Here is a 14,791-nt window from a genome sequence, read left to right as displayed (position 1 = left end):
CATTTCCCTTTGTGTATTCAGGCTACACAACTTTATACAATCGTTCTACTGTTGAAACCCATTTTATTTTAATCCCGATCTGAGGATAGCACAGGACTGATCAGGATGTTTTTATCTCTATTAGAACAATTGTTTCCCAAGTCTGAACTTAACTTTGAATTTATTGTAACCATGGAAATGGTGAGAATCACTTGAACTCAATATGATATATCTCTCAGTTGAATTCTCAGAACATAAGTCATTTCAACTATATTTTTTTATAAAAGGTGCAAAATTTTAATTAAAACATTATAGAACAATGTAAAGAATCTAGCCAGAATTTATTTTCCCCCAAGTGCATAAGCAATTTAAGTAACACATAGAAGTGTACCTTTTATTCCTATAGTGTCATACCAATGAGGAAACAATAACTTTCTAAGGATACATTGTTGAATTCTTTATTAATTCAAAACATTTTAAGAAAGTCAGTGTAATGCATATGCATTTTACAATAACATCCATAGGTTTCCACAATATAGTAAAATGAAAACATCTGTATTTTGTTTACTTTGAAAACTCAAAGATATCTATAGTTTGAGACTTCTGAATATTTTTACATTATTGTCATGCTCAAATTCTGTTACATGGTGAAAATTCTAGCATTTTCCAGAAGTATATTATTTTACATAGGTAAAATGATAAAATTGATTCTAGGAAGGGGGAATAAAAAACCCAGAAAAACTTAAATTGATGGAAACATAATCTGGATTCTCTATTCAATTTATGAATACCCACCGTTATTCTGGCATTGCAAAATAACCAAGTGTGGTGCCTCTTAAGTTGTATTCATGCACTCAAAACTTCTTTATTGTCCACTAATAAATATTGGTGGAGTACAATATATGGATATAGATTAAGTGTGATGAACATGGTAGTAAAAAATTATACACATTTGATATGTAATTTTATAAAACCAAACACATTGAAATTCTTAATATTTAGCAAACATTTAAAAATCATATACAAGAAATGTATTTATGACAAATCGGTTAAAGCCAGCAGGAAATATATCAGGTTTTTTACATTATTTCAATATTCAGTATTCATTGATTAGTGGAGGGCAATATAGAAATGCAATAAGCAAAATGGTAGTTTAAATTGAAATTACCTCTTACGACAATTAGTAAGACTAAGATCTTTAATATCCAAAGTATGTGGATGATTATTGTAATTAATTGCACAGATAGTTCAAGGGAAAAATTCACTTTCACCTCTATTAGGTGAATATTCAGGCTAAGACTTTTGGAGTTTTATTTTTTCCACTTCACTGTATTTTCTTTAAAGCATTTATTAGCAATCAGTTAGTGGAACCTAATATTAGTGTTTAGAATTTGTTTAGCTCAGTGTAAATGTCCAGAAAATTTACCTTCAATATAATCTCTTTTAAAATATATTACTTTACAGTGGAGAAACATAATAGATGCTACCTCAGCTAAGTGATCAAGGTTAACATCAACAGCTAAGAGTCGCCTAAAGTTGAGAAAGTGTCACAGCTAAGAAGAGTCCCAATGATGGCATGTACCTTTGATATCACGTGATAAGCATGGCACTTTACTGTTGTGTTCTTCCAAAAACCAAAAACCTGTGTCTAGTCATGAGAAAAACATCAGACAAATCCCCACAGAGGGACATTCTCCAAAACACCAGTTTATTTCTCAAAACTGTCATCAGAAACAAGGAAAGTTTCAGAAATTGTCACAGCTAAGAGAAGCCTAAGGAAACATGACAACTAAATGTAATGTGGTATCCTGAATTGGATCCTGGGACAGAAAAAGGACATTAGGTTACAAACTAAGGAAATCTGAATAAAGTATGAACTTAATGATCAATATTGGTTCATTAATGCCCATAGATGTATAAGGGACCTCTCTATTTGCAGTTTTTCTATAAATCTAAAACTACTCTAAAATAAAAGGTTTAATGGGCACATTACTATTTTAAATTTTATACATTTTATTTTTTCCTTAGAGTCAGGGTCTCACTTTGTTGCACAGACGGGTCTGGAACTCCTGGGCTCAAGTGATCCTCACGCCTTAGTCTCCCAAAGTGCTGGGATTATATGCGTGAGCCACCGTGTCTGGCCCATTACCACCTTTTAGTAAGTTTTTATTTTCATTGTAAAATTGTTAAAGAAAATTATACCACCTTAATATTAAAAAGTGTTTTCTAATTGTCAATCTCTTATAACTTAGTCTTAGCCCTATAATTCATTTATATATTTAGCAAGTAACTTGATATTATTTCTGTCCTTGGAAATGTTGTTTTATTTCCTTTGGAAATAAAATTTTCAAATGATTTTCTTATTTAAACTTTAATTTTAACCTATAATTGTATAGCTGTCTATCTATCTATCTATCTATCTATCTATCTATCTATCTATCTATCAATCATCTATCTATGTCATTGAAAGAAACATTTCTATAGATTTGAGGTGATGGTGAACTGAAAGTAGTGATTTGGGATCACATTACTGAGAAAAGCAATAACATTGATATAGTGTTCCATCTTAAAATATGATTGTATGTTTTAAGGACTAGCTAAATCAGATGTTTAATGCATGTTTTGAAAAAAAATAGGGGAAAATGCATTAAAATGACATTTAATACAAGTATACAATAACAATTATTGACGTGAAGTACTTTGATAAAATAATAATGTATGCCACACTTTATTCTTTCCATGTTTGTTTTATTTAATGCTCATAGCAGTCCTGCTAATTACATATTTTATTTGTCATTTGTAGATGAGGAAATGACTCAGAGAAGATAAATGATTTGACCAAAGTTACATGAGACAGAAATATAACTTGAAATCAAATTTGTAATTTTAAGTGCGTGATGTTTTTGTAGTATCCTACCTAAGTGAATCTGTGGACATACATTTCCATTAGTAAGCACTGTATGTGGCATTCTTTTAATATAGCAATAAAAGCTAAATCTTTAGAAAGGACATGTATCCAAGCTTAGGACAGAAACACAATCTGTTTATTATTCTAAAATCTTTATTTCTAACTGTTTAAAAGCTGTAATGCAGTGAGAGCAGTTAGGTGTAAGTCAACAGTTTTAAAATTCGGAAACTTCTGAAACGAGATGTAACATGAGAAATAATGAGGGAAAAATGAATTTCATGTGGCACATATGACATATTTAAGAATATTATATTTGGTTATTGTCATCAATGCTTAATATAGTGTTCCGTTTCCCTACTCATCTTACAGCTTTTATCATAATAAAATCAGTTCCCAGACTAGGACCTTCTATCACTTAGGGCAACATTTTGCCTTTTGTACTGTTTTCACTAAAGTCAAAGTCTTGACCAGTCCCTTGAATTCATCGGAAAAAATGTCACTTGGGGCTGGAGAGGACTACACCTATAAGAGTAATAATTTTAAAAATACTTGTAAAGAAATAAAATCTGGGTATTTAGAAATAGTATTGGTCACTGTGCATTGTCTTGTGTTGCAAGGATATTTTAAGCATTGCAGAGAAAATCTGAAGCAAGTTTTGGGTTATCAGTTTTATTGATAAATATTTGCAGTTGTAGCAAGTGAAGAATTAAAAATTTTGGCAGATTGGATGTTGTTTTCACAGGAGAACAAAACCATTGGTCAGGAATTTGAAGATGGAAAACACAAAACTACATGTTTGAAAAATATAGTTAGAAAATTATGGTTGTAAACTGTCAATGTAAATAGGCGAAAATATTTTTTGGAAATATCTTTACCATCTTTCAAAATAATTTGGCAATGTGTCAAGATCAAAATATTCAAAATACATGTTTGATAGACTTCTATCTATAGACATTTTCTGTCTCTTTAAGACTTAAAAATATTATTGTTGTTATTATTATTATTATTATTATTTTGAGATGGAGTCACCAAGGCTGGAGTGCAGTGGCATGATATCAGCTCACTGCGACCTCTGCCTCCTGGGTTCAAGCGATTCTCCTGCCTCAGCCTCTCGAGTAGCTGGGATTAAGGGCGCCCACCACCATGCCCGGCTAATTTTTGTATTTTTACTAGAGTCGGGGTTTCACCATGTTGGCCAGGCTGGTCTCGAACTCCCGAGCTCAAGTGATCCGCCCTTCTTGGCTTCCCGATGTGCTGGGATTACAGGCTTGAGCCACTGTACCTGGCCAAGAAATTTTAGGTGGTTTTCCAATATGTTTTATTTTTTTACTTTTTGATTGTATTTTAAATTCCTTCTCTCTTCATTTCAACACCAAAGCATGTAATAATTGGTATTTTTTTGAGATATAATTTGTCACAATTACAATATGATTTTTAAAAGTACAAATAAGTTAAAGGTATAGAAAAATGGATAAACTCAAAAGTAAAAATCAGCTGATTTTAAATCAGCTTAATGGGATGAAAATGTATTTTTGCTCCTAATAAATAAACATTATTCACTTATCCCTATAGTCCTTTGGCAAAACTGAACTATCAGGTAAATAAACAACACATATTTCATTCTGTAAGTCAGAACCTAGGCAGCATTAAAGGATACTAATAAACACACCATGCACTATGACCACATATCAGAACTGGTCATTCTATGTACATATTTTAAGATTTCAAAAAAAAAAAAATCACATTATGGTCTTGAGTTCTGCATTTAATAACTTCAGTATCAAAGTTGTGTTTTGCTCTTGTGGTTCATGTGCACACTCTAACACTGTCAGAGCATCTATACTACCTTTGGATAACATCATAACAGCCCGAGTAAAGAAGTGCCATCCATCCATCACTGGTGTGATTAATGTACAAGATCAATCTCTGAAGAAATCTGGCTCTCCAATTTATTTATATATACATAATCTATATCCTCTACTTTCTTTCTTTTATAGATACATCTAAAGTTAGGCACTATAGAAAGTGCATTAATCTCTTTCTGTGTGCATCAGCAAATTCTAACAGTATACAAAGATACCTTGACAATCGAAAACACAAAGTGTCCATTTTAAAGTGCTAATTTTTCCCCAGGGAGGAATTTACTCACTAGGAAAACTCAAATTCTAATAAAACAAATATTGTGCTCTTGGAATGGTAGCATAGACACCAGTTGAAGGCTTTTTTGTTTATTTATAATAGCTCTGTAACTTAAACGAAGGAATTATATCATACTTAGAAAATTAGTAGAGTTGCAAATATACAGACATACTCTTAAATGAGAAACCCTCCCTCACCCAAAAACATGAGTTTAGCACAGAAATGCTCACATAGCATATGGTTATCAACATCTGATGTGTAAATCTGCTCTAGAATCTTTCTTAGCACAACTTCCTAATCAGGTTTCAAAAGGATATATACCAACTTTAAAATCCGTGTTCTACAAATGCCCAGGTTAGAGATTAGGACTCTTTATAAGGGCCCTTATCTTTTACATTTGGTAAAATATTAAAGATATTGTCAAACAGACAATTCATCTAATAGTCCAAAGTATCTTATAAAGATAACTTATGACTAGCAGGTCACCATCATATATAGTAACAACAAGAATATAAAGGCTACATTTAAAAAGATGGATGCATGCAGTGTATCACAGTATATTACATATTTTCTAGTCATGTGCACCAATTTGTTGTGCCTCAAACACAGAAACAAATACGATACTACACCATACATGTGTATATATCATAGTAGCATAATAAACTCAATTCTAAGCAAGAAAAAAAATTAAATAATTTAGGAACAATAGAACTTCACAATAGAAGTGATGATTCTTTTAGGTTTTTCTTTACTCTTTAGGAAAAAATATGACTTTTGTAAACATCTTCATAGCTATCTTTTTTCAACATATTACTGAAAACTATTATTCAAAGAGTATTTAAATGACATGAATAAAATATGTCAACACACTAACACTTTCAGAAAACACAGGCATTTGTTAAAAGAAATGATTATTATAAATATTTTCTATCTTGCATTTTAACTACATTTCCATAAATAACGTATTTAAAAGTGCTGAATATGGTAGGATAGTCAGCAACGCCAGTGTAAACAGAATATTTTGTTTTCTACTCCGCAATTTTTTAAAAATCCCATTTTGTCAAACACTGCAACAGTTAAAATATTTGCATAGGGAATAGATAATAGCCCTTTTATTCATGTCTCCTGAATTTTATATGAATTAGAAAATCATACTTGCTTAAAAAAACAATTTTTGAAATGTTTTAAGTTTATGGAAAAAGAAACTTATGATGCCAGCCTTTCAAGTAAACTAAATTTAAAAAGAAACCCCCACACTCGTTTTTTTAAAAAATATGCTTAATAAATTAAAAAATGAGAGGTAGTTAAAAAAATGACAAAGAAAACCTGTAACTGTAATATCATCCTTAATATAAGGCCAGTGTTCTCAATGGATATAAATCTTTTTAAAACTTTCATTTTAGGTTACTCAGTATTATATTCATTCACTTTAATATTAAAAAAATAGTCTTCAGGGGATATTAATATTCAAATGTAACACTTTGATATAAATATGACACTGATTATTTTAATTATCACTTTTCTGCATGACAGAATATTGTTTCCTTGAAGGTCAGAAGTACATGACAATGTCAGGCAAGTGTTTTTGTCGTAAAGATTTAGTGTACTTATAAAAAATAATATGGCAGCTGGAAAATTTGAGCACTGTACTGCCTTTTAATTATGGATGAAAACGAATAGTTTGGTTTAAACATCTTTAAAATGTCATCCTTAAGATATTCTGTGAAAACAGTTAAGGTCTGAAGTAGAGAATTATTTTCTTCATAACCCTTATAAAACTTTTCCTGGTAAAAACAGCTTTTCACTGGATTTCACTTTCAAGGAAAATATGCCACAGGACAGATGCTATTCATCAAAATGTTTTACAGTGCTACATGTAGGCATTCCTTTATTAAGTCCTTTTGTTTATATTCCAAAACTAAGTTATCAAGCTTATTATTATTTTTTTCTTGCTGAAGTACATAACTTTACACAACCATTTTAAAACTGGAGAGCCAGTCTTTAATAAATTAATTACAGTATTGGACATCTGATATATACATAAATTCATTTTCTTCTATTACAATTAAAAGCAGTATCACTCTTTGATTTGTCATTGAGATAGGATATCTTCAAATTGTTTTGTGCTTTTTTTTCTTCTTCTTTTTTTTTGTTTTTTGTTTTTTGCTTTTAGCATAGTAAACTCTCCTGTAATGAAAATGCCACAGTTTTGGCAGTGAACAACCAGAGGAATCCCCATTAGGATTTTCCAACAAACAGAGATAAATAGCTCTTTTTCATGTACAGAAATATTGGCTTCAAAATTAGTGTACTAAACACAGTATATAGAATGTTGAATACCATTGTTACATTGTAAAAATTGCTTTTTTCTGTCTTAGATTATGTTAAAAAATGCAAACCATGGCCGATTTTTTTGGCAATTATTTCTTAAGACCATATTGCACAAAAGTCCTTAAATACAGATGTAAGTTATGCTATTGGATTAAATATTACAACAACTACGTGGCAAATGAAGCAGTTTTACTTTGCACATGCAGTCTCTGGAGATACACGAGGAGACTGTTCATAGGACTACAAATACACTTTGCTTGCAAGTAGAATGAGTGTTGAATAAAACAAACAATTTGGCAATTCATTGTTTTGTGTGGTATTTTCTCCAAACTTAACCATGGAAAACCTTGATAAAAATGGAGACAAAGACCATAATGGTTGTGTTTTCACAGTAGCCTGAGGAATGCTAAACTGTAGTTCTCCAGGAACTCAGTTTCTGATGTTATTTAACTACTTTTATTTCCCATCTCAGCCCTCCAAAATGATTGTTTTTAAATGAACATTAAGATTCAGAAGAAGAGCCAGCAGTACTTTCAACAAATGACTTATAAATTTGAGAGTTCAAAAACCTTGGAAAGGAATCTCTGTGCATTAAAGTATATATCTGAAGTTGGGCGTCTTCATACATGTGAGGATTAGGATCCAACAGATTTCTATTGATCACCTCTCTAACTCGAGAATCAAGACTGACCTAAAAAGAAACAAGAGCAAATACATCAAATAACACTTTTTTCAAAAGACCTCAATTAAGTAACTGTAAGTTTGTGACATTTTAGAGAAACTTCAAAGAGCAAATCCAACTACCAGAAGTCTTGAGTTCATCTTTTCACACTACAAAACCTTATGTACTTTTCCCCTTCAAAATTTGCACTAAACAACAAAAAAAGGAAATTAAGTCTTTTAAACCAGAAATTTAGTTTACAGATGTCTTTGCTTACTTGGTTTTACGGTTTCTATGCATTCATTCAGGAGTTTTTGACAATTTCTAATCATGGTTGAGGTACCCGAAATTTCCTAGCTACAATATGAATTCACCTCCTCCTATTCTGTGATTGGTGGAGGCTGGCAATATTGATAAGAAGATAAAAATCTACTGGCAGAAAAGAGTTCCCTGGCAAAAATTAACATGCATATAAAATGCCAATTCCCCACAGTTTTGTGTCCCAACAAGTCCTACTGTGTCAAAAGTAGGAAACCAAGAGTGTGGCAGGGCATGCAATGAGCAGGGATGCTTCATATCTCACATCTGCCTGGCAAGGACTAGCAAACATTCTTATACATCCAAAGACCTCTTACTAACGATGAAGCAGATCAGTTGCTTGGAGTGAAATCTTTGAGAGGAGATATAAGAATAGGAATGCAGAATAAACATTAAGATAATCAATGCAGTGTTATTTGAAAAGTGTACAGAAATTAAATTCTGCAATGATTTAGGATTTTCCCTCTTCCTCACTAAATGTGAATCCTCTTGGAACTGGTAAAATATGTTGGAAAGGGAAATGGGGAAAAATACTTGGCAATAAAGGCATGGTTGGAGGAACAGAACTAAAGCTCTGCACTGAAATACCATGTTAGAACAACCCCACGAGTGGTAAATAACCAGAGTCCAGATTGTTTTCCTCGATCCTCACTATTTAGCAAGGAATAGGACCTGTGAACCACAGTTATTTCATGATATATTCACATACAAACCTTCCATATTTATATTTAAACACGTTGTCATAAGCATTCTGCACATGCCTTTTAGTTCTGGCTTCTTTTCCCACCACTGTTTGGACTAAGTCTGGGAACTAATACAGTCTCTTACTGAAGCCTCTCCTATTCCATCTAGTGTCCCCAGGTTCCTGAGCTCAGTAGACCACATGGAATTGGGTTGATTTGCTACACCCCAGGGATGGCTACTAGATTTGTTGGGAGATGGCAATCCGGACTACATTTCTGTGGTTTAGCCAGACCAACTCATATGGGGACATCTCATTTTACTGCGCTTCCCTTTATTGTTTTTCGCAGATACTGTGTTTGCTACAGATTGAAGGCTTGTGGCGATCCTGTGTCAAGCAAGTCGACTGGCACCATTTTTCCAATACCATGTGCTCACTTTGTGTCTCTGTGTCACATTTTGGTAGTTCCCATAATATTTCACAATTTTCATCATTATTATATATTTTAAGGTGACCTTTGATGTTACTCTTGCAATTGTTTTAGGAGGCCATGAACCATGCCCATATAAGACTTAGTTAATTCTTAATTGATGACTATGGTGTGAATACTGACTGTTCCACTGACCTGCCATTCCCACATCTTTTTCCCTCTCCTCAGGCCTCCCTATTTCCCACGGAGAAAACAATATTGAAATTAGGCCAATTAATAACCTGCCAGTGGCCTCTAAGTGTTTAAGTGAAAGGAAGATTCACACATCTGTCACATTAAATAAAAAGCTAGAAATGGTTAAACTTAGTGAGGAAGGCATGTCGAAAGCAGAGACTGGCCAAAAGCTAGGCCTCTTTTGAAAGTTAACCAAGTTGTGAATGCAAAGGAAATGTTCTCAAAGGAAATTAAAAGTGCTACTCCAGTGAACGTGTGAGTAAGAAAGCAAAACAGCCTGTTGCTGAAATTTAAAAAGTCTGAGTGGCCTGGACAGAAGATCAAACAAGTCACAACGTTTCCTTAAACCAAAACCTAATCCAGAGCCAAGGTCCTAACTCTCTTCAATTCTGTGAAGACTGAGAGAGGTGAGGAAGCTGTGTAAGAAAAGTTTTACGCTCACAGAGGTTGGTTCATGAGGTTTAGGGAAAGAAGTCATCTGCATAACATAAAACTTCAAGGTGAAGCAGCAAATGGCTGACGTAGAAGCTGCAGTAATTTATTCAGAAGATCTAGCTAAGATAATTGATAGAGGTGGCTACACTAAACAGTAGGTTTTCAATATAGACAAAACAGCCTTATATTGGAAGAAGATGCCATCTAGGACTTTCAGAGCTAGAGAGAAGTCAATGCCTGATTTCAAAGATTCAAGGACAGGCTGACTCTGTTGTTAAGGGCTAATACTAAGTGGTAACTTTAAACTGAAATGAATGCTTATTCACCATCCTGTAAATCCTAGGGCCCTTAAGAATTATGCTAAATCTACTCTGCCTGTGAACTATAAATGGAACAACAAAGCCTAGATGACAGCACATCTGTTTAAAGCATGTCTTGCTGGATGTTTTAAGCCCACTGCCAAGCCCTACTGCTCAAAGAAAAAAGATTCCTTTGAAAGTTTTACCGCTCATTGACAATGCTTCTCGTCATCCAAGAGCTTTGATGAAGATGCACAAGGAAATTAGTATTGTTTTCATGCCTAACACAACATCCATTCTGCAGCCCGTGGATCAAGAAGTAATTTCAACTTCCAAGTATTATTTAAGAAATACATTTCAGAGGCCAGGTGCGGTGGCTCAGGCCTGTAATCTCAGCACTTTGGGAGGCTGAGGCGGGTGGATCACGAGGCCAGGAGATTGAGACCATCCTGGCTAACATGGTGAAACCCCGTATTTACTAAAAATACCAAAAATTAGCTGGGCATGGTGGCGGGTGCCTGTAGTCCCAGCTACTTGGGGGTCTGAGGTAGGAGAATGGCGTGCACCCGATGGGACGCGGAGCTTGCAGTGAGCCAAGACCATGTCACTGCACTCCAGCCTGGGTGACAGAGCCAGACTCTGTCTCAAAAAAAAAAAAAAGAAATACATTTCATAAGGCTATCACTGCCATAGTGATTGATACCTCTGATGGAACCAAGCAAAGCAAATGAAAAACCTTCTGGAAAGAATTCACCATTCTAGTCATTAAGAACATTTTTTTTTTTTTTTGAGACGGAGTCTCGCTCTGTTGCCCAGGCTGGAGTGCAGTGGCGGCGATCTCAGCTCACTGCTAGCTCTGCCTCCCGGGTTCCCGCCATTCTCCTACCTCAGCCTCCTGAGTAGCTGGGACTACAGGCGCCCGCCACCTCGCCCGGTTAATTTTTCATATTTTTTAGTAGAGACGGGGTTTCACCGTGTTGGCCAGGATGGTCTCAAACTCCTGACCTCGTGATCCACCCGCCTCAGCCTCCCAAAGTGCTGGGATTACAGGCGTGAGCCACCGCGCTCGGCTGTCATTAAGAACATTTGTGATTCATCAAAGGAGGTCAAAATATCAACATTACCAGGAATTTAGAAAAAGCTGATTCCAACCCTCCTGGATGATTTTGAGGAGTTCAAGACTTCAGGGGAGGAACTAACTGCAGATGTGGTGGAAATGGTGATAGAGCTAGAATTAGAAGTGGAGCCTGAGGATAGGACTGATTGCTCCAATTTCATGATAAAACTCTAAAGAATGAGGACTTGCTTCTTATAGATAAGCAAAGAAAGCAGTTTCTTGAGATGGAATCTATTTCTGGCGAAGATGCTGTGAACATTGTTGAAATGACAACAAAGGATTTAGATTACATAAACTTAGTTGATAAAGCAGCAGCAGCGTTTGAGAGGATTGACTCCTATTTTGAAAGAGGCTCTTCTGTGGGTAAAATGCTACCAAAAAGCACTACATGCTATAGAGATACCTTCTATGAAAGGAAGTCAATCGATGTGGCAAACTTCATTGTTGTCTTATTTGAATAAATTGCCACAGCTACCCCAACCTTCAGCAATACCAGCCTCATGAGGCAGCAGCCATCAATGTCGAAGCAAGACCCTTCCTCCACCAGCAAAAAGATTATGACTCTCTCAAAGCTCAGATGATTGTTAGCAGTTTTTATCAATAAGGAATTTTAAAATAAAGGTATGCACATTTTTAAGACATAATGCTGTTTTTATGCTATTGCTAAGTATTGTTTATACTATGACTACAGTATAGTATAAGCGTATCTTTTTTTTTTTTTGAGGCGGAGTCTTGCTCTGTCGCCAGGCTGGAGTGCAGTGGCGCGATCTCGGCTCACTGCAAGCTCTGCCTCCCGGGTTCAGGCCATTCTCCTGCCTCAGTCTCCCGAGTAGCTGGGACTACAGGCACCACTAAGCCCGGCTAATTTTTTGTATTTTTAATAGAGGGGGGGGTTTCTCCTTGTTAGCCAGGACGGTCTCAATCTCCTGACCTTGTGATCCGCCCCCCTCGGCCTCCCAAAGTGCTGGGATTACAGGCGTGAGCCACCGTGCCTGGCCAAGCATATCTTTTATATGCATTGGGAAGCCAAAATATTTGTGCGACTTGTTTTGTGATATTTGCTTTATTGCGGTTGTCTGTAACTGAACCTGCAGTCCTGCTGAAGCAAGCCTAAAAAACATTACTTGGCTGAACTACACATTTGTCTTTGTTGGGAATTCTTTAAAAATAAAAATGTTCTGGAAATGAATTGTTCAATTTTTATTTTCTGTTATTACCACATGAGGTCACTATCAAGTACAAAGTAATTTTTAAAAGTACAGAATATTTTTCTCCAACGTTTTTATTTTATCTAAAAATGTATTTTTGCATTTATATGCCAGAGGGAAATGCTGACACTGGAGTTTAAACTGAGATAAACTGATTTATCTTATTCTGAAACATCATGTTATGGTAAGGTAAAATCTTACGAAACACCTCTGTTTTTAGAAATGGTGCTTTCTTTCAAACTTGAGAACTTTTTGTTTCAACAGAGCAGGAAACTTTACATTAGTGATTTAAAAAAAGGGGGTCATTTACTTCTTAAATAATAGTATCATTAAATGTAGTGTAAAACTTTCTTCTCAGTAGATGGACTTATATTATCTTAAGACAAATAAAATAACAAACTATTAAATGTCTTATGTCCTCATTGTTTAATTTTTAATTTTGCAAGCTAAAGGCAGTAGTGAAATATTGTAACGTCATACAGTTCAATATTTAGTAATCTATAATGAAAATGCATTTGTTATTACTATTTAAAGAATAAAATATTTACCTTAATAGCAGGTTGTTTGCCTGAAAAGGCTGTCGATCAGTCAAAAGAAGTGTAGCGAGGTCAAATAATAAGGATAAGCCCCATGGGGATAACAATCTATTGTTTCATCTTGTAGCATCTTTGTGCTTCAGAATGTGGATCATCTATAATACAAGGTATTGGTGGTGGATCCCAGTTGGGCCTGGGCCACAGTCACCCTAGGATTCAGGTGTGTCTGGATGGCTTCTAAAGCCATCTTATCTGGGCTCCATTGCATGAGGGACTGAGGAATTTCCTGCATAGAACTCATCCTAAGGGAAGAGAAAGTTGAGTAGCACAAGATAAGAGCTATCCTCAGGCAATGCACGTCTCCTCTTAACTCAGGCCACATAGACTCTTACCGAGGTGGTGTGGGGGGAAGAGTGCATTCCAGCAATAACAGAATTTATAGCACAATAGCACCACCATTGTGAGACAGGACACAAGACAGCATGATAGGTTTGACCGCATTTAACTGGCAGTTCTAGCAGTACTGAAAAGTCCGGCAATGTTGAGACATAGCAACTGAAGTTGTAAAGACACAAGTGAGTTTGCAATAGGTCTCCGTGAACTTGGAAGCATTCATTCCCACAGGGAGTAGGAGACAGGGAGGCAGAAAAGCAAGGGACTTGCAAGCAATAGTCATGAGAGTGAACTGTTCAACAAGAGTATGGAGGTAAAGCGAGGAGAATGAAGACAGAGAAATCTTGTTAGTGTGGCTTGGGAAAATCTGGGCTAAACTGAGTCATATACTCTAGTTAATCTTACTAGATTTCCTATTCATTGAAGGAGGATATGAAGGTAGGTTAGCATTGCTGAAAGGGAGTACACCAACTTTTGACCCTGCCTTTTAATTCTAGTCATCAAGATGCAAGGGAAAATTTGATCCTATGGACATTTTTGGCATAAATATACAAGAATGATGAATTTTCACTGAAAGTCTTTTTTTCCATAGAGAACCCTTCTTAACGTTATTTAATTCCCTGAACAATGTTTTTCATGTATCACAACCAAGTGTTTTCTCCATTTATCTCTCTTATTTTTACTGTTACTGAAGTTTCTTTATTTAGAATTCCTTTCCAAGTAAAATTCTGATTAATTTTTTCCCTTTATAAGTCCATATCAAATTTTACCAATGATAACATCTACCACTGGAAATTTTCTTTTCTGTTTTTAATTTGAACTAAATTTGGTATTCCTACGTTAAATTTTATAAATCGAAAGAATATGTGATCCTCCTATCAATTTTAATAAATTTTTGCTTTGTGTACATTTAGTCACGTTTTATTTTGTTTGAATTTATCTCTTCGAACAAAGATGATTGGCAGGGTAAACTGTAATGTAATATTCTTGGTGGTGTCTGGATAATAGGAGAGGATATCCTGCTCGTCTAGGGGGAGGGTTCAGGCCTGTGGTTAAGGTTGCTATTTCTCATCATGTGTGAAGTTCTACAGTTGGGTTTATAGAAATCTACGGTAACAACA

At 35.0% G+C, this 14,791-nt stretch overlaps 1 protein-coding gene across 1 annotated transcript in view; it reads right to left on the bottom strand.

Annotated features, from left to right (window-relative positions):
* Positions 1–421: 421 nt before the first annotated feature.
* RGS17 (regulator of G protein signaling 17) overlaps positions 422–14,791 on the bottom strand; it is a 125,770-nt gene continuing 111,400 nt past the window's right edge. Inside the window, exon 5 of the mRNA XM_050786208.1 lies at positions 422–8,048. Within this exon, the coding sequence (XP_050642165.1) occupies positions 7,860–8,048 (189 nt within the window). The 3' untranslated portion in view covers positions 422–7,859. The remainder of the gene's footprint in view (positions 8,049–14,791) is intronic.

This window comes from Macaca thibetana, chromosome 4, assembly GCF_024542745.1.
Source record: "Macaca thibetana thibetana isolate TM-01 chromosome 4, ASM2454274v1, whole genome shotgun sequence".
NCBI lineage: Eukaryota > Metazoa > Chordata > Mammalia > Primates > Cercopithecidae > Macaca > Macaca thibetana.
The sequence above is the reverse complement of the archived record's forward strand: the minus strand, read 5'-3'. Positions and strand labels throughout refer to the sequence as shown.